Here is a 21,028-nt window from a genome sequence, read left to right as displayed (position 1 = left end):
TGCCTGGCGTGCTCTGGTCCATGGGGTCACGAAGAGTCGGACACGACTGAACGACTGAACAACAACAACAACAAGGAAGTACATGTGGAGTTTATAACATTGTGTATTGTATGGAAAAAGACATTTTTCTCCACCTCTCCAAATACTTGGGGTCCTCCAATGAAATTGGGCAAGAGATTCAAGAGAGACAAAGTAAATTCTGTTTTTACTCAGTACAGTACATAATTAAGATGTGGAATTTGCTGCCCCATGATGTAGTGATGGCTTTAAAAGGGTATTAGATGAATTCAGGGGGACGCCTCCTTCTCCTTCCCCCAGGTTCTGGGGTAGAATAGCACAACGCCACTTCCGAAGGAGCAACCGTGGGATTTTGCCTTCATGCCGTCTTGCAGGCTTCCCAGAGGAGTTGGGTTGGCCACTGGGGTAAATTGGATGCTGCCGACCTTTGGTCTGATCCGGCAAGGTGCCCTATTTGTCTGAGATATTAGGGCACCTCAGCCAATCACCGTAAGCGCCCTTTATCCTTGTCACAAAATTCCTGATCATGTTGGCAATGTTGCTTCCATTTGCAACAACTGAGCTTTTTCTGGGGAGGAAGTTTTCTTACTCCATACACTACCTGGGTCTTAGGGACCCCTTGCTTCCAGGCTGGACTGATTCAGTGAAGTCACCCAATACAGGTATCTGCTAGTTTACCAACACCACCTTTGCTCCTACTACACTCAGGATCTGGCAGTTCACCATGAATGCCGAGATCCAGGAAATGTCATCCACAGTAGATAAACACAGTGTATGACTTACTGTGTCACTAAAAATGCTCAGGCTCAGATGTTTTTCCTCATGCTGTTTAATTTTTTACATTCATATAATTATAGAGCTGGAAGGGACCCTGTTGGTCATCTATTCTAGTCCAGGGGTCAGCAAACTTTTTCAGCCATGGGCCGCTCCACTGTCCCTAAGTTTCCTTATGAATGGGATTTGTGTCTTTTGCACGCGTAAATACAGAATGCCATGCACATACCTATTTAATTCTTTAGAGCAACCATCACTCAATGTGTAGAATGAGTGATATACGGTCCAGAGGAATTCATGTTAGGGCAGTAGAGTCTCTGGGTTAAAAAGACACGCTTGTACAATGCACTGCTGGAGCTTCTTTTTCCATTTACCGGTAATCTTGAATATATCTAAGCACGAGCCTTTCTGCCTTGCTCTGAATCCCACCCCTCACTCCCAGAAAAACAAAATAAAACTTACCCTTTAAATATATAAGAAATGCCAGCATGTTTCCCCCCACTGGGCATTTTGAGCTGAACATCCCCTGTTCCTTTGCCTGGCCGTAGAATTTGCCTTCTGCCCCCTCTCTGTACAGCACTTATTTATACATTTCTGTGCCACCCTTCCCCATCCAGCTGCAGGGCAGTGTCCAACAGGTGCAGCCAATATAAGGTGGCCTCCATGTGTGGGGTCCTACTACCCCATCATCTCTTGACTCTTGGCGCTGATGGGAGTTGCCAGCCAGCAGCACCAGCTAAAGAGCACCGAGTTGGGGAAGGCTGACTTGCACTCTGCAAACTCTTTCAGGGCAGCATCTCTCATCTCTTCTGGAACTTATTGAAAGCAGAGCAAGTTGCAAAAGGGAGATAGGACCAGTGGCCGCCTGTTGCAGCTGATTCACTCTTGGGGTTCTGATTTTGTCCTTGCTTGCCCCTCTGCTCTACTGTGTATCATATGGAGGTCATATGTATAAAGTAGACAAGTGTGCTGGTCAGTTGGGCATCTACCTGAGAGTAAAGTTACTCAAAGGTAAGTTAGGAACTTGCTGTTCAGGACAATAAGTTGGCTCTCCTAGTACCTTGACGTCTACAACAGGAAAGTGAGCTTGGGTGGAATTCAGCGTCCCGCTCTTCCTACCATTCTGTCTGTTTAGGCATTTCTGCTTGCCAGATGGAAGGACCCCCTTGTGCCCTGTTCTGAGGGGTCTCCCAGCCCCTGGAACCCCATGTTGGGGGGGGGGCCCAGCTGCACATGTGGAAGTGAATCCTGCCCTTGATGAGGAACTAACTTTCCATTAACAAAACCTGGAAGGGGAGACCACATGGGGACTGTTCTGAGACGTATTGGGGCGTGTGTGGACCGTATGTAGAGCAAGCATGAGCCGCCTTACCTTGGATGATAACATGAGGATGTAGAGCCTCAAGCCCAAGGCAGCCTTCTCTTCTTTTTGCCTCCTTAATGAGTCAGTCCTTTTGACTGATGGTGCTGCCCATATTTGCGTCAACAGCCTTCTTCTGTCTGCTTTATTTGGAAGCTGCTATTTTAGAAAGATTTTGAGGAACATTTGGGAAGGAGTGGTTCTCTGACAGGCAGGGAGAAATGCATGGGAAGTCCTGTGTAGATGTTGCAGTTTCTCAGAGAGCAGAGAAGGTCATGCACAGTAAAGCCAGAAAGTTTGCCTCCCTGCAAATGTCAGCTTTCATTTTTTAAAAAACTCAAGTTTCTAGCCCCAGTGGATAGAAAGTCCTGCTCCAAAATGTGTGGTCAATTCCTGCTGAAATCTCAGAAGCCAGAAAGGAAGCCAAACAATATTTTCAGGGGTTTGAAACTTCAGTGACCTGGATTGTTGCTTGTTGCTTGTGGCAAGTAAAAAACCCAAAATGAATTTTACAGAGTGGAGCAGGACTTTCTACTAGCTTCTCAATGTTGGTAGTCAAAAGCCTTCTACATGTCTAATCCAAGGCAGCAGACCTGCTCAAAACAGAACGGGGGCGAACTAGCAATTTAAAAAAATGTCTCCTATTGCTCATCCCCCACCATTCAGCAGCACAGAATTGGTTCTGTGGGATATAAACATAAGGAGAAAATAAAATGAAATGAATATTTCTCTCAGTAGAAAGAAACTGAGCAGCCCTTTCCATGCATCCCCCTTAATAGTCTTCCACATGCCCAGCAATGCTGAGCAAAGGCCCCCACCCCCCCTTGAAGGATTTCACAGATACTGTGCTGCAAACTTTTAACACTTGCTTGCATGCAGCTTGCTCCCGAGAGAAGCATCCCAGTGGAGTTGGCATCAGGACTAAACTGCAAGGCCATGAAGTGATGACTTTTAAAAAATTATTAGGCCCTTATCTGCCTGACAGGATGAAATTGTTGGCAGTACTGTAGAACTAAAGGGCCATTTCTCCACATAGGGGAGTATTCAAAAATGGATTTCCGTACTGGCAGTCTAACTATGTTGTGCTGCATATCTAAATTCAGTCACAGATGGCTTAAAAAATAGATTAGTCAAATTCATAGCAAAGGATCAGCTGCGATAGTGAAATTGAACCTCTGTAGAAGGCAGTATATTGCTGAGCAGCAGATACTGAGACTAGTCGAGGGGACAGTCATAACCTTTGTGCCTTATCTTGCATCTGGATGATCCTCTGTTTAGAAGGACAGATTGCTGAATTAGCCGGTCCTTGGTTTGATTCAGCAAGGCATTGATTAGATTTGTATAGCTGCAAAAGCTGTTGAAATGAAGGGGATTGTTTTTTTTTTTTTTACCAGTTTTGCTTCTTTTATTGTGTGGAATTTAATTTTACCACCATGGGGTGCTAACCCTAACCATTTGGATGCTGCTATTTCACTCTCCAAACTAGAAGCAGAACTTCCTATTCCTGGAGGATGGAAACACAGCTGAGTGCACCCTCTGGCAGACAAGCCCCACCCGCTGTTTAACTCCTTTAGACCAAAGCCTCTCCTGCTTATCAGAAGACGGGCAGGAGACCAGACTTGTTAGTTGGTTAACAGAGGGAATGGATTCTCTTATCTGGGGCCGAGGACTTCCCATACCTTTCTCTTAATGGGAGTCAGTGCCTGGAGTGTGGAAGGTGGAAGGAAGCACTGCAACCCCAAGGATATATTTGGCCTCATGTAGCTGCCAGTTGCTGATTTCTCAGGCTCAGCTTAGAGAAGATTAGGTATAAATAGGAAGTTTACTGGGCCAGGGCTGGGAGCGTTTGCTCAAGTGGGGTGGGGTGGTGGAACCAGCGTGCCCATGCCTGCACTGCAGATGCAGAATATCTTGGAATGTTTTCTCCGTGTTGAATTAGGGTGTCAGGGAAGCAAAAACATTTCTAGGTACCAGCCTAAAGTTGTTGCAATTGGCAGGACAAGGAGAATCCCAAGTGCTTGGGAAGCTAAATATTGGAAACATTTGTCCTTAGTGTCACTGCCCATGTGCTCTTCTGATTTGGTCAGTGATGTATCAATGCTAGATGTGGAGTGAGCCCAGTGAGAATCAGCCAGAAGCAGGTCTCAAGATCAGATGCCCTCCAGTGTCCTCCAGATGCTGTAATCCAGCAGCACCCAGAGAGCATCTGGGCCCCACAGCAGAGACTGGAGCTGGAGCGAGAGCCACCTGGCTCACCTGTGGCTCCCGAGATGCCTTTTCCACATGCTCCAGAGCCGCACTCTTTTCCGCTGTTCTGCCATGATGCAGCCGCCTTTGCCCACAAGGAGTAATCATGTTGCTGAATCATGTTTGGGATTCATGTCCATGTGTGATTTGAGGAGTAGAGTCGTTTGCAACAAGCTTATTTGCCCTTCTTTAAACTGTCTTGGTTCATAAGTAGAGTCAGACAATTGTAATAATTGTCTTGTTTATAAACTGAGCCAGTTCATAGTATAATTTATTCATTACATTTGTGTCCCAGCCTGGCTTTCTAGCACATGCAGGCACATATACTGTGCCCTTTTAAAATGTCACTCTTTTGGGGGGTGTTATTGGGTTGTTTTTATTTTGATTATATACATTGTGATTTTTATGTTGATCTTTTCTGTGAACCACCTTGATATCTCCAGGTATAGGACGGTATATAATTTCAATAAATAATAATAAATAATAAAATAATACTGTCTTCACAAGAAAAACCCCAAGAGTTCTGTGGCTGAACAGGAATTTGAACCCAGGTTGTCCCAGGCCAGATCCAGCCCTTGTCCAGTTCTGAAACGCTTTGTTCACAGGACTCTGAAAATTCTGCCCAGAAGTTCTCTGGTTTTGTGTGTGCAAGCAAGAGGGCTAGAAGCTTGCTTTTAATGAAAAGGAAGCTGAAATTATGGAAATGGTGTTTTCTATAGGCTTCCCAGGCTTGGAGCTGTATGTGCATTTTTACCCTTTGTGCTGCTGTGAGGGTGCTAGCACAGTAGTTTGATATTCCACGTGGGTGGAAGGTTGATCAGGGTCTCCTGGTGGATCTTTGGGCAATTTGTCTAACTCTAGCAATATCAACATCCTCCCCGCTGCAAAAGGCTGCTGAAAAGAATAAAAGTTCAGGGGAAACCAGGAGCAGATTTTTCTGTTTCTGATAGTGAAAACAAATTACTTGGCCAAGGTGTCTTCAGAATTGCCCTCTTCCTTAATTCTGCCCCTCCTTCTAAGCCATTGTTTTGCATTTGGCTCCTCTTGGTGGAAATTGGAGTCTTTGGGGTGTAGAAGCAGATCCCACCAGTTGGACCGCTGGACAGCCTTGCTGCAAGTGAGTGCTGAAAGAGATCTGTTTCTTTTTCAAAAAACCAAATCACCGCAGCAAGGGGAGATCCTATGAGAGACAGGAGACCAGGAGGAAGAGTTTGTGTGGCTTCATGGCGGTACAACTGGAAGAGCAGATATCCCAGATAGGACTATAACGGGGCATAAAGCCAGAAAAAATAATATAGGGTAAGGTGAAATAATTTAGATTATCAGGATGCGAATGTCTGTGCCAGATAGGCTGCTCCTAACAGCCCCCTTGCGATGCATCTTATAGATGCAAGGCAGGCATTGCAGCGCTGGAATGCATGGATTAGGACTGTCAAAAGTGATAGAAAAGAAGGAAAACTTCTGTAACTGTTTCCCCAAAAAAGGAGGATAGAAGTAGGACTTAATTGTTGCAAATTTGGATTTGGATTTGGAAAACAGTTACCCTCCCCCCCCCCAAGGTCTTGAAAGATTTAGCAAGAAACTTTGGCATTATGATTGCTGGTGTTACAGTATAACAGATTGTTTTGACTACAAAGTTGTTCTTTGACCTTGGAAAATGACAAAGGAAAAATGGACTGCTGCTTTTCAGAAAAAGACTTTGGAACTTCTACAAGAGATGGAGCTGAGGAGGTGGTCTACCGCAGAAATCCTGTTTGCCAGGGTACCTGATAATGGTCACTGATTGCATTACATGGGCAGTCTGGCCATTATTTGTGATGGTAAATACTCAGTTCCTGAATCCAGGTCACAGACTCACCCTTTTCATACACAGATACGCCCTTAAGACAGGATTTATGAGCAAAGAGACAATGGGGAAGTTTTCCCATTTCCTTCCTCCTTTGCAGAGAAACATTTGAGGTCAATTTGGGAGAGTCAAAATGATTTGAGGACTATTTTCCTGTACTGTTTCAGACATGTGTTTTATATATTTATGTATGTGTTTGCCTGGTACATTTATGAACATTTATTTTGTATCTTAGACCTTAAAATTCTCATAACAGCACCTTAAACTGATATTATGGACACAACAACAGAATGTCTAGGTGCACTTTTTAGAACAAGAATACAAAGCTCAAAATGAACTGCAGCTAAAATATTATGTTCATTTTCACATGGTCTAGTCCTTCCCCTGCCCCCCCCCCAATATTCTTAAGAGGGTCTCTTCTCCAGTCCTTCGAGAGTAGCTGGAAGTGGGGAGGCAGAAAAAGGTCCTCCTTTCCTTCCACTCTGCAGTTTTAATCTGAAATTTTAGGCACAATACTGCGCCCAGAGTTCAGAAACTGCTCACGCTAATGAAATTCCCAGTAGCAGTTTCACACACTGCTTTCTCATAATAGTTCTGGTCATTCAAAATAACTGCAGTCTGGATCCAAGACTTCCCAAGGCTGCAGGGTTGGTTGAAATAGTCACAGCTGCTGGTGAGCCTCTGACTTGCACCTATCTCAGTTGTGTCTGTGTGTGTTGCAGTTGAAGAACCTGACCCCAAGCGGACCATCTCCTGTGTTTCTCTTAAGCTGCCTTTGGATTCCATCTGTCAACTGAATACCCAGACTGGGCGGTTTCCTCGCACACTCTCCGGCTCCTGGGACTATATTTAACCCCACCATTCATTACGGAAAGGCTCAAGAGGCAGATGAAAGCAAGAATACCCAAAAATACAGCTTGTGACCAAACGAGGCTGGTTCAAGCCTCCAATGAAATCATTTTCCTTCTCCTCTTTGTTATGGCTGGCTCTTTGTGTGTATGATGAGCATGGACACGCACCCTCCAAATTATGCGCTTGCAATGAATTATGCTTAATGGTGTCGCTAGCCGAATTGCCCTGGGGCAAAATTTCTTCCCAGCTCCAAATATGGTGATAAGCATAAAGGAAGGCTTTGGGTCACCCCTCTCTCTCCCCCTCTGTCTCATTGCCCCCCAAATCTAGTGTAAGCTCCTCAAATGCTAATATGTGCAGCCTTGGGAATTTTTGATGCCTCAGAGCAGTGGATTTCACCTTTTCTCTTTTTTGGGGGGAACACTTTCCATTTCCTTTTGTCAGCCTAGGACCCCAAATGGAGGCTTTGGAGCCCCTGTAGAGGATTCTGGGGAGTGTTTGAGGCTGCACATTCCGTTCTGTTAGGCCTCCTCAACCTCTACATGAACAGAGAGCATGTATTCATATCCCCACTGCTTCTGTGAAAGGGCCATAGCTCAGGGGTAGAGCAGGTGTGCCCTGGTTCAACCCCCAGCATCTCCAAATAGGGCTGGAAATGTCCCCTGCCTGAAATCCACTGCCAGTCAGTGTTGGGAATCCTGACCTTGATGCACAAGTGGCCGGACTCTGCCGCTTCCTATGTTCCACTTAGCGGCTGAAGCTGTGTGGTGTTGGGCAAACAGACTTGTTTGCAGTTACTAATCTTATTGAGGAACCTCTTATCAGCTTTCTTTGCAACCTTGTTTGAAAGAAAAGCTTGGGAGAAATTGAGTGACAGACAGGTCAGCTACACAACTGAAATGGCAAACTAAAAGGCAAAAGCTGCCTTTCAAAATATATCCATTTCCAGGTGCTTTGCTCCCAGATTATGCTGTAATCCTAACCTACTTTGTTGTTGTTGTTCAGTCGTTCAGTCGTGTCCGACTCTTCGTGACCCCATGGACCAGAGCACGCCAGGCACGCCTATCCTTCACTGCCTCTCGCAGTTTGGCCAAACTCATGTTAGTAGCTTCGAGAACACTGTCCAACCATCTCATCCTCTGTCGTCCCCTTCTCCTTGTGCCCTCCATCTTTCCCAACATCAGGGTCTTTTCCAGGGAGTCTTCTCTTCTCATGAGGTGGCCCAAGTACTGGAGCCTCAACTTCAGGATCTGTCCTTCTAGTGAGCACTCAGGGCTGATTTCTTTAAGAATGGATAGGTTTGATCTTCTTGCAGTCCATGGGACTCTCAAGAGTCTCCTCCAGCACCATAATTCAAAAGCATCAATTCTTCGGCGATCAGCCTTCTTGATGGTCCAGCTCTCACTTCCGTACATTACTACTGGGAAAACCATAGCTTTTACTATACGGACCTTTGTCGGCAGGGTGATGTCTTTGCTTTTTAAGATGCTGTCTAGGTTTGTCATTGCTTTTCTCCCAAGAAGCAGGTATCTTCTAATTTCGTGACTGCTGTCACCATCTGCAGTGATCATGGAACCCAAGAAAGTGAAATATCTCACTGCCTCCATTTCTTCCCCTTCTATTTGCCAGGAGGTGATGGGACCAGTGGCCATGATCTTAGTTTTTTTGATGTTGAGTTTCAGACCATATTTTGCGCTCTCCTCTTTCACCCTCATTAAAAGGTTCTTTAATTCCTCCTCACTTTCTGCCATTAAGGTAGTATCATCAGCATATCTGAGGTTGTTGATATTTTTTCCGGCAATCTTAATTCCGGTTTGGGATTCATCCAGTCCAGCCTTTCGCATGATGAATTCTGCATATAAGTTAAATAAGCAGGGGGACAATATACAGCCTTGTCGTACTCCTTTCCCAATTTTGAACCAATCAGTTGTTCCATATCCAGTTCTAACTGTAGCTTCTTGTCCCACATAGACATTTCTCAGGAGACAGATGAGGTGATCCGGCACTCCCATTTCTTTGTCAAATGCTTTTGCGTAGTCAATGAAGCAGAAGTAGATGTTTTTCTGGAACTCTCTAGCTTTCTCCATAATCCAGTGCATGTTTGCAATTTGGTCTCTGGTTCCTCTGCCCCTTCGAAATCCAGCTTGCACTTCTGGGAGTTCTTGGTCCACATACTGCTTAAGCCTGCCTTGTAGAATTTTAAGCATAACCTTGCTAGCGTGTGAAATGAGTGCAATTGTGCGGTAGTTGGAGCATTCTTTGGCACTGCCCTTCTTTGGGATTGCGATGTAGACTGATCTTCTCGAATTCTCTGGCCACTGCTGAGTTTTCCAAACTTGCTGGCATATTGAGTGTAGCACCTTAACAGCATCATCTTTTAAAATTTTAAATAGTTCAGCTGGAATATCACTTCCACTGGCCTTGTTGTTAGCGAGGCTTTCTAAGGCCCATTTGACTTCACTCTCCAAGATGTCTGGCTCAAGGTCAGCAACCACATTACCTGGGGTGTATGAGACCTCCATATCTTTCTGGTATAATTCCTCTGTGTATTCTTGCCACCTCTTCTTGATGTCTACTTTACCTGGCAGTAAACCTCGTTGAATTCAATAGGGTTTATTTCTTTGTAGAGGCTGTTAGGATTGTGCTGTTAAGGGGGCCTGCGGTTGGACATTCTCGGGGGGGGGGCACCGCAGATGTGGAAACTTCCCCTCCTTTGCCTGCATTCCAGAAACACGTGGGGACCTTTTCTTTATTTTCCCAGGCATCTGATCGATAGTTTTCTTAACTTTGTAGAATTCCTTCCCCACATACTTCCAGAGACTTTTTACTTTTAGTCCTTTCACTGCAGTGACCATAATACACATCCCAAGACATAAATATTTTACATGTCTAAAAATACAGTTTAAGAAACAGATGCATTTCGAATGTGAGTAGCATGTGAGATGCCTCTTCAAAGGACCCAGGAGTCCCCTCCCCTTGAAGTATTCAGGATCCTGAATTAGGCCCCCCCCACCGGCATGTATTCAGACTTTTAAGTGGTTTTTTTTAGCATTGAAATATTTCATGGGCCACCTTGTAGGCAAAGAAGCAGGATCAAAATGATAAATACAGGGTGATTCATAACGAAGTATACTGTATATGCATACAATTTGCTACATCTGGCTTATCCTACATTAAGAGTGGATTGGGGTTAGGATTTGTACATCGCCCTGTGGACTGGCATTTCCCCATCCCCATCGCCTATCAAGTGGGAGTTGCTCATATGCTCACCTTGTGGGTTAACCATCTGTTTCCTCCCCCCCTTCATATCATTTTTATTAGTTTTACAATAATACTTTCCATTGCAGTTACAGGTAGCTAGCCATGTTGGTCTGCCATAGTCAAAACAAAATAAAAAATAAAAAAATCCTTCCAGTAGCACCTTAGAGACCAACTCAGTTTGTTCTTGGTATGAGCTTTCGTGTTGCATGCACACTTGTATCTGAAGAAGTGACTTTCCATTGCAATATCTCCTCTTATATTATACATTTTGGCTTTTTAGGGCCCTGACTTCCTTCAAACCTTCCTTATGATTTTCTATCTTTCATTTCAAATTTCTGCATTTTCACTGTTTAACCATTGCTTTAAAATCAAAAACATTAAAACATCATACATTCTTATTCTTATCTGCAGTGGTTTTTGTACCTTTCCTTACAAAGCTTCTTGCAATCCTACCAACGTATTTGATTGAATACAATTGTCTTTCAAATAATTTACAAATTTTTTCCAGTCCTTGATGAACTTCTGGTCCCGCTGTTCTCGGATCCTTCCCATCATTTTGGCCAGTTCCGCATACTCCGTTAGCTTCAATTGCCATTCTTCCTTTGTCAGTAATTCCTCTTGTTTCCACTTCTGTGCTAATAAAATTATTGCTGTCGTTGTTGCGTATAGGAAAAGCTTAATATCTTGTCTGTTAATTTCTGTACCTACAATTCCCAGTAGAAATGCTTCTGGTTTTTAAACATATGTATATTTCAACATTTTCTTAATCTCATTATGTATCATATCCCAGAAGCCTTTCAGTTTCTTGCATTCCCACCACATATGATAAAAGGTACCTTCTTTTTCTTTTACAGGTAGGTAGCCGTGTTGGTCTGCCATAGTCAAAACAAAATTATTTTGCTTTCCATTCCAGTGCCTCAATTGGCCCAAAAGGTGGTAGACCGGCGGGAGGTCTGAGTATCTTCTTGTCGACAGATTTAGGAACCCACCCCAGCCAACTGCAAATAGATAAAAAGTGGATTATGGCCGTTAAAATATTTTCTGCCCACTTTAAGATTATTTGTATCAATGTTTATATGCACCCTCTTATGAAGCAAATTGATCTCAAAAATGCCTGGAACGAGCTGGAAGATTGCATCCTCCTTGTCACAGATAAATTCCCCTCAGCCTCTCTAATTATTGGTGGGGACTTCAATGCAAGGCTAGGCCATTCAGATGAACAGCTGATTAATGAAAGCAAAATAGGCCCTCTAAATGCAAATGACGAATCTTGGCCCCTATTTAGGCGTCACTCACTTGACCCAGTTACGAATTTTGCTGGCGTATGCCTCTTCCAAATGGCATTTAGATTAAACCTCGTTATCTTAAATGGCCTCTCACCGGGTGATCATCCTGGTCAATTCACCTATTGGTCAGGCTTAAGGCATTCTGTTATTGACTATGTACTTGTCTCTCAAGAGCTCTTTAATGAACATATTGAATTTATCATAGATATAAGAACCGAAAGTGACCATTTACCCCTATCCCTTAAAAGGATTGAATTCTGGGAACCCACTAGGTGTAGGCTTGTCCCACAGGCAGTCGACTCCAATGATCTACAACAAAGAGGTAGATCCATAATTAAATGGTCCCCGCATGTCAATAATAGTTTTAACCTCTGGACACAATCAGTAGAAGGTCAGCTTCTCTGGGCTGATCTGACTTCCAACAACACCAAAGTGATCTCCCCAATTGATCAGTTTAACTCACTAACCCGAAAACTCCAACCGTTATTGTCAAGGCTTAGGAGCGTTAACCATAATGAGTACCCTACCAACAAAAAATGGTTTGATTGCGAATGCATTCAGGCTAAACTCATACTCAGGGAATGCTTTAAAATCTTCCAACAAAATCCTAATCCAATTACTAAATTAGACTTGCAACTTAAAAAAAAGAACTATAAAGAGCTACTAAAAACCAAAAAAAGACATGCAGATTCTCTTATCTGGCAAGCCCTCATTAAAGCTAATAAAAAAGATAATACCAACTTCTGGAAAATTATTTCCAGTCAAACCAAAGCACCTAACGAGGGCACAACAATCCCTGCAGATATATGGGAAGAGCATTATAATGGGTTGTTCAGGGACCAATGGTATCCCGCACCCCTTGACATTTCTTTAGATAATGATGCGCCATGGCCCCCTATATCTGAAGCTGAAATCACTTCGCTAATTCTACAAATGAAATCTGGTAAAGCCCCAGGAATTGATTTCATTGTGGTTGAACTTTTGAAAGTGCAAGTAAATTGGTGGGCCCCGATTCTTGCAAATCTATTTTCATATATAGATACAACAACGCAAATCCCTAAAGATTGGGGCCTGGCCATAATCGTTCCTATATTTAAAAAGGGCAATCCCTCTTATCCATCTAACTATAGACCAGTTAGTCTGCTGAATGTGATCTGCAAACTTTACACAAAACATCTATGTCTAAAACTGTGTGAATGTTTAGACCTCAATGACTTATTAGAAACGGAACAAGCAGGATTTACACCCGGACGTTCCACCATCGATCACTGCTTAGTGTTAGATTATTTTGTTTACAAATATGTGAAATATTGGGAAAAAAACCATTGTATGCGGCCTTTGTGGACTTAAAGGCAGCATTTGATTCTGAATCTAGGGGTAGGCTCTGGGCCAAATTGGCCAATATGGGTATTAACAGAAGGCTGTTACTTCTGATGATTAAACTCCATGAAAACAATACCCTCCAGATAAGATTCACACAGGATGGCAGACTCTCCAGAGAAATCCCAGTGCAAAGAGGAGTCAGACAAGGATGTTTATTAGCCCCATTTTTGTTCAACATCTATGTTAACTCTCTAGTCACATGCTGCCATGAAATTGACACCCATCCCCCTGTGTTTTCCAGTGGCAGAAAAGTACCAGTTTTAATGTACGCGGATGACGCCATCCTTCTCTCGCAAACTAAAGTGGGCTTGAAACGCACCTTAGGGAAGTTTAGTGACCAATGTAACACTGAATTGTTAACAATTAACTTTGCCAAAACCAAAATTGTACATTTCTATTGCTCCTTTAAGAAAGACAATTGGAGTATGAAGGGAAATGACATTGAACAAACTAAGATCTTCCAATATTTGGGCATAACTTTTTCTTATAATGCCAAATTGACAACACACTTGACTACCTCAGCTATCTCAGCAGAGAGAAGCGCAAATGCCATCCTTAGGCTTTTCAGAAGGAAAGGCGCCGGCTTCCTCCCAATGGCCCTAAAAGTCTTCCAGGCAAAACCTCTAGCCCAACTCTTGTATGGCTCTCAAATTAACCTTTCTGCTAATTTCAAGATCCTCGAAATCGTACAATCAAAATTCTTAAGATCTTTATTTGGTACCCCAAAGAGTACACCTAATTCAGTGTTAAGGCAAGAGGCAGGACTCCCCAGAGTACCAGTACCAGAGCCTGCAATAAACCCAGATGCCAACTTTGCTGCCACATAAACCTGAACAACACCATTACTGGCCCCAACAACATCAAACATACCAAATCAGGACTATTTAATTGCTCATCTTCCAACATTGTGTATGCAATCAAATGCCAACAGTGCCCTTCAGCTCTCTATATTGGACAAACAGGCCAAACCCTACGGCAAAGGATAAATGGACATAAATCTGATATCAGGAATCACAAGACAGAGAAACCAGAACACTTCAATCTCCCAGGACGTTCTATACAAGATCTCAAAGTATCAGTCTTAATACAAAGGAATTTCAGAAATAGACTGGAAAGAGAAGTTGCTGAATTGCAACTAATTACCAAACTTAAAACCATGGAGAGACCTGGTCTGAACAAAGACATTGGATTCTTATCTCATTATACATGACAAAGCTATCTTTAGCCATCTCACCCCTTGCCTTTTCCTGTAAGACCAATTGCAGTCGTCAACAGGTTTTCTACACCTATCAGCCAATCACCCATTCCCACCACCCTTCTGAGTAATACCCCTCCTCACACTCTCTCTCTATATAAGGGTCTGGTGACTTCTGTTTCAGTGTATCTGAAGAAGTATGCAAGCACACGAAAGCTCATACCAAGAACAAACTTAGTTGGTCTCTAAGGTGCTACTGGAAGGATTTTTTTTATTTTTTATTTTTTATTTTGTTTGGACTATGGCAGACCAACACAGCTACCTACCTATAACTGGAACAATATTTTATACATTTTTGACAATATTTTATACTTATTCAATATTTCAATTTCAAAGTTTGATTTGATATTTCCAAATCCATTTTTCTTCAGATCATCCTTGAGCATCTCATTAATTTGGTAATAATACAGCCAGTCATTAACAAATCCTTTCACCTCTTTGTATGGTTTTAATTTCCATTGTTACCATCCTGTCTGTTTCCTTGTTGGCATGTGCAGTGACTCCAGCCGTTTCCCCACCATGGATCGGATGAAGAAGATCAAGCGGCAGCTGTCCATGACGCTGCGTGGGAGCCGGACAGCAGAGAAGAACCTCAACGAGCCCATCAACCTAGAGGAGAACAACAGCAGCAGCGATAATGGTGAGTGCTCTCGATTGCCAGCAGCGGAGAAGGGTGCGTGTGGCGGGGGAGCTCCCCTGATGCTCTCACATGCCCAGGAACGCACTAAGACTCCGTCGGGTAGTGATAAAGCGGGATATCAAAGCCAAACTCTTCTTCTTCTTCACATCCTGCTCAGAATCTGCTGCCTACTATGGAACCCTCCAACTTGAAGTATTGCTAAAAGAGCAAGTTTCTATCCCTTAATGTTTCAGGGAGTAGGAGCGGTGGGTGGGGAGGACACAGGGAAGTTTGTTTGCAGTTTGTTCAGCCTGAGGATTTCAGTGGTCAGGTGCTGGGACCTTTTTGCTTAATACTTTTATTTATTTGGAAAAGTTTATAAACTGCTTAATAAAGAAAAACCGTAAGTGTACTTAATTCAGTGCATATATCATACAGGCATTGGTGTCTCCTGGTGGTTCCTCAGTCCGTCTTTTTGCCTTCATAGGTTCATTGTACTTTTCCGTGAATTTCTGGTTCAAAGTTCTAACTTCTTAAAAAAAAACCTTAGAAAAGAAATTGTAGGAAGATACAAGTAGCTTAACCTGTGCAAATATTACATAATTGTTTTCAGTCTTGCTGGCATTGGGTAAACCTTTCCTGTCAGAAAGCATGTTACAAACTCAGTCACAAGTTATAGGTCCATGCTAGCCCTACTCAGAGTAGACCCATTGAAATGTATGAACCTGAGTTAGTCCTGTCCATTAATTTCAGGGAGTGCTCTGCTCAGGACTAGCATTGGATGCAGCCTTATCTGTTAATTCAAGATCTCAATTAATGTGCCAACTCTTGAGAAAGTAGCAGGCATAAACTGGTGGTTCCCCCCCAGGCTCGCTCGTCTCAGGGTCATGCATCTCCATGGACCCTTTCTCCGACCAGCTGCTTTCTTGCAAGCTCTATTTACTAACCCGGAGAGGAAGCATGAACATGCCAGTGCCACCCAGCACTCGAGTCTAAAGGTTTACTGATCAACAAACAAAAAGGAGCAGCTTTTCATGTGATGTGCAAGAGAGTTCTTGACCACAAACCAAACAGCTGGATCAGAAATGAACACCATATGAAAAGGAAATGTTGAATCTGCCAGGTAGATACTAGTCAAACATGATAGGTCGCTGCTTGGTTTCAGATCCAAACTTTAAAAATGTTTGGTTTAAGGTAGTCAAAATACTAACATAAAATGGGACATTCACATTTCCCTAAAAAAAATAAAGGGGGGTTGCAACCAACACCAGAGCATGTGAAAAACAGTGGTGTTTGGAAGCTTAGTCATGCAGACCCTGTAGGCACAGAGAATATAAACTAATCCATTTGGTTTTGAATTAGAAATATTAAAGTTTGTTGACTTAAAACGCAGGCTTGTTAGTGATTTGGGAATTAGACATTTAATTGATTCCACCTACTAGACAACCAATTTCAAGTTTCCATGAGTGTTATCCATCATATTTCACAAACGATTTATCCAGTGCTTTTTTTCCTGGGGGGACGCAGGAGTACGTTATTTCAATATGAGTAGGAAAATGAGAGTACGCCTAAACATTTTTTAAAGAAAAAAAGCACTAGATTATCCTAAGAACAAAGATGGGGAACCTGCAGCCCTAGATGTTGCTGAACTCGCAACTCCCACCAACCCCAGCCAGTAGGGCCAGTGATCAAGGGTGATGGGAGTTGGAGTCCAACAGCAGCTTCCGTTTCCCTGCTTCAGAAAGTAATGGGCAAGAGCTTCCTGCAACGATCTTGGCAACCAGAACTAGGTGGCCACTGGAAATTGGTGAGGGGTCTTCTCTTCTGCCCAGGTGAGGCCACTTCCTAGAAGACTGTGCCACCTTTGCTAGGGTGAGGTGTTGCCTTGACTGCAGAGGGTGACAATGAAGGGGAAGTGGGAATAGGACTCACCAGCTGCCTTCCACAAATCTCCTTGGCAGCGTGACAGAGGATGTCGAGCAGCACACGGATCCCCTCCTCCTGGTTTTATGAATTGCAGAGAACGCGGGTGAAATTGCTTACCCTGGATGAGTGCAGCGGACACATGGGGGCAGGGAGTGTTTCTCTCGGTTTATGCTGAGCTTTGGTGTCGGCAGAAGCAGCACAAGAGGCTTTTGGCTGCACTGAAGCCCAGTAAGAGGCCTTTGCTCCCATCTTGCAAATCCTCTGGCAGTCAGAGGGGAGGGAAAGACCACAGAGAATGGCTGGCTACTGATCCAATCACTGAGCATTGAAAACCAGGAGGAAGGGATGGGGAAGAGGGATAGTTCCCCTTGAGGAAAGAAGAAGGAACTGTGAAGAGGGCATAATCCTGATCACCAGAAGTCTCTCATAGGTGTATTCAGATTATAGTTCTCTGGCATTTTTAGGTTATCTCTGTCTCACTGCAGACTAGAAACTTGTTGGTTTTCTTCTTTAAAGTGGAAACCTGGGGATTCCAAGGTATCTGCTAGGTGCTCCAGAGACCTCACTAGAAAACATTCTTGATTTTAAGCCATATAGTCACCTGTCGATGCCAGGTAGAGTATTTTTTTTTAAAATAAAATTTATTGGTATTTCCACATAGAACAACAAATAAAAAACATACATTCTACATATAAAACAAACACAGCACAAAATACAAATAACAATCAAATAAAACTAATACATACCTCTCACCCTACAAAAACACAGGAACACACCAATCTACTTATTATAACCTTATTTCAAATCTTATTTAAGGGACTTCCTCCGTTCTCTCTTCTGCGTTCAATTCTAATTTACTTTAGTAACTTTGTAACTATTTTAACAATCATTCACCATTATTCTTAATCTTCAAATAACATCTTATCTTATCTCTATCAACTTATTCATAACCATAACTTCTAATATAAAAAAACAAATTCTTAACTTCTTATAAACTATTTTAACCTAACATTGTTTAGCTATCGCCTATTATATACACTGATTTCACTTCAAATGTCCAACTTTTCACATTGTTTCAAATAGTCTTTAAATTTCTTCCACTCTTCTTGCACCTTCTCCTCCCTCTGGTCTCGGAGTTTCGCGGTCAGGTAGAGTAAAGGCCTTGATGTGGCTCTGGTATCAGATGCTGGGAGGTTTGGTCCTCGGCTGTGACGGAACCAGATCAGGCGATCATTGGGGTTCATTATAACTGTCCACCCCACTCCTCTAATATTGAAGTGGGGATGTCTCAGAGCTGTGGGGAGAAGGCTGTCCCTCTCAGGTAAGTCCTGCCTTTCCATTACACCCCTTTCATTCCACTTTAAGTTTGATTCCCGTTCTGCTTTGATTTTTCTTTTGTTTTTCCTTCCTTCATATTTCTCTCTCTCTTTTTCTTCCCTCTGTTTGTTTCTTTTTGTGTGTCTGCTTTTTTCTGCCTTCCTTTCATTCTGGGGGTGTGACTCCCTTCCCCTCCCTGCCTCTTTATGCATATTGCTTTCTCCTCCTGTGAGCTTTTGCCATCTGTGCTTTTCTTCCACTGTGTCCAAACTTTCTCCCCCCCCCCCTTTGGATTGTTTGCGATTCCTATTTGCCTCCTATTCACCCTCCTCCCTGTTTATATCACGCTTTCTTTCCTCAACCCCTTAAACTCTCCTTTGTGGTTGGGTGGCGCGATGGACATTTGGCTGGGCTCTTTCCCCAATGCCAATGCTGCCTCTGCCTCTGCTAACTGCTGTGTCCCGTCCCCCCCAATCCCGCTCCATCCTGCTACCCGCTTGACTCTCTGGCACCTCTCATAACCCTTGTATCACCTGCCCCACCTGGCTGTCCATGTGTGGGCTTCCCTCCCTCCCCCCAGGCCCCACAGGGAAGAGCGTGCGCCCCAGCACCTCCCGCAGCGTCCACGCCCTCCTGCACCGCTACGCAGGCTCCTTCCGCAGGCCCCGACTGGCCGTCAGCCGCAGCCTGAGTGCCCACCTCAACCGCTCCGCCCGACTAGGTGACTATTGCACCTCCCACTTGTGCCCAGGAGGGCTCCTTGCTGTGGACAAGGGCTTGGCCAGTGCTGGCCGGTCCAAAGGAGAGCCTTTCTGGAGTCCCACCTGAAATCCTTTCAACCTGGGCCTCTCGTCTCTAAGCTGGGCTACATCAGAGCTGGGAATCCCTTGCCTTTCATTTCTGTTTCTTGCTTCAGAAGGCATTTGGTAAGGGTGCTGGGAACCAAGGCTTAGGGGCCTTATTCCCAGGGAACTTGGCTTCAGGTGCTAGCTCCTTATCAACACAGATCTTAAGATTTGTGTCTCAGTGTTGTGTCAGTTGCCATTTTTTACCAGATAGAAGCGTTTCGGTTTCATCTCAGTTTCACAAAGGCTTATAGGGACAGGGCTGTGGCTGCATGATGGAGCCTGCCAAAGTCCCTGGCATCTCCAGAAGGACTGGAAGGTCTCCTGTCTGAAAACTGCTGCTTGCCTAGATGGACCAGCAGAATGACTTGGTCTGAAGCGGCTTCCTGTCCTTCTAGATCCCCAGGAGTGAAAACTCCCCAATCTCCACCTTTATGAGAGTCAACCAAAATGTAAAAAAAGTGTGGCGGGCTTTTGCATTCTCCTCAGCTCTTCATCAGGTAAGATCAGTGTTTTTCAACCACTGTTCCGTGGCACACTAGTGTGCCGCGAGAGGTTGCCTGGTGTGCCGTGGGAAAAATTGAAAAATTACTTTATATATAGTCAATATAGGCACAGAGTTAAATTTTTTAACATTTTCTAATGGTGGTGTGCCTCGTGATTTTTTTCATGAAACAAGTGTGCCTTTGCCCAAAAAAGGTTGAAAAACACTGGGTAAGATGTCACACAGAGCAGGGTGGTGTGACATGAAATGGAAGTGAAACTGACATGAAACCAACATATATCTGTTTAATTTTTTTTATTGAAACAGTTAATTAGACACAGGTGATAAGGTCCCTGTTGGTATTTACAACATGTTCAGTGCCTAGAGCGGGGATGGGGAACCTCTGGCCCTCCAGATGTTGTTGGACTACAACTCCCATCTTCCCTGACCATTGGCCAGGCTGACTTGGGCGGATGGGAGTTTGGAGTGTTGCAATACCTGGAAAGCCACACAGAGCCTTGGGTGTGGAACTGGGTCTGAACTCGTTACATGACATTGTGCAAGTTTCTGTTGTATGACTTATCAAACATAACAATCTATTTAAAAAGTGAAAACCACCAGCTACTTAAATACCATACTGGGCTATAGTGGACTTTTCTTATTAAAATATGATACTTTATAACAGACATGGTCAAATCGTGCCGGTGGGTATTTTTTAAAATTGGGTTGGGGTGAGAAAGGGGAAATCTGTGCATGTGGGGCATGTTATTCAAACCAGCTAGGTCTTGGTCTACATAAGCAGCAGACGGAGGGGGCTGGAGGGAGTGGCTTTTGAATGGTCTAACACTGAAAACTTAACTGAAAACAGAAAACAGGTACATCAGGAAGAAAAGTTCTAGCCCAGACTTTTGCCTCCTGCACTGATTTTCTGTTTGCGAGGAGTTTTGAATGTAGGTAGGGGGAGCATTTCAAAATGTGACAGCCCAATTCAGAAGTCTGCCACATTAAAGACCAGACCTTTTTTTTGCTTGTGGGAGGCCAATTGTGGAGGCAGTCTGTCCCACAGAATAGACCCCCCCTTTTTTGCAAAGGTGGGGGGAGGCAGTGGGTAAGTGGCCGTGAAGGGAAGGTACAATGACATATTGAGAACCAAGGGAGATCCTTGAGGGGTATTAGAGGGAGTTGCTTGAGAAGAAGGTTGTTAATTTCCCAGCCTGTGCTATCTCCACCTCTCTGTGATGCAGAAATTGTCCACGAAGACCTCAAGATGGGTTCAGATGGTGAGAGCGACCAGGCGTCAGGGACATCATCTGATGAGGTGCAATCTCCAGTCCGAGTGCGCATGAGGAACAACCCAGCACGCAAGATCTCCACCGAGGTGCGAGCATTAAAGATGGGCGTGGAAAGTTCAGGGCAGTTGTCACTGAGGGGCTCTCTCCATCTCCCTTTAGCACAAGCCACTTTTTAGAGAGGACCATGGAAGGGATGTATAGAGATGGCTCTACAGTGTATATGACCCACACTCATTCTCTCCCCCCACCCTAAAAAAGCCAAG

At 43.9% G+C, this 21,028-nt stretch overlaps 1 protein-coding gene across 7 annotated transcripts in view; it reads left to right on the top strand.

Annotated features, from left to right (window-relative positions):
- The window catches only part of CDK16 (cyclin dependent kinase 16), a 59,130-nt gene that overhangs the window by 19,062 nt on the left and 19,040 nt on the right, over positions 1-21,028 (top strand). For 6 of the 7 annotated variants that reach the window (XR_004428062.1, XR_004428061.1, XM_033174016.1 and 3 more), the window contains exons 2-4: positions 14,780-14,922; positions 18,725-18,865; positions 20,718-20,851. Coding sequence is in view for 5 of the 7 variants with exons in the window: in XM_033174016.1 (XP_033029907.1) it covers positions 14,802-14,922; positions 18,725-18,865; positions 20,718-20,851 (396 nt within the window). In the remaining 2 variants the exon portion in view is untranslated. The remainder of the gene's footprint in view (positions 1-14,779; positions 14,923-18,724; positions 18,866-20,717; positions 20,852-21,028) is intronic. The other variant, XM_033174015.1, reaches the window with a different exon arrangement.

Source organism: Lacerta agilis, chromosome 16 (assembly GCF_009819535.1).
Source record: "Lacerta agilis isolate rLacAgi1 chromosome 16, rLacAgi1.pri, whole genome shotgun sequence".
Lineage (NCBI taxonomy): Eukaryota > Metazoa > Chordata > Lepidosauria > Squamata > Lacertidae > Lacerta > Lacerta agilis.
The sequence above is the reverse complement of the archived record's forward strand: the minus strand, read 5'-3'. Positions and strand labels throughout refer to the sequence as shown.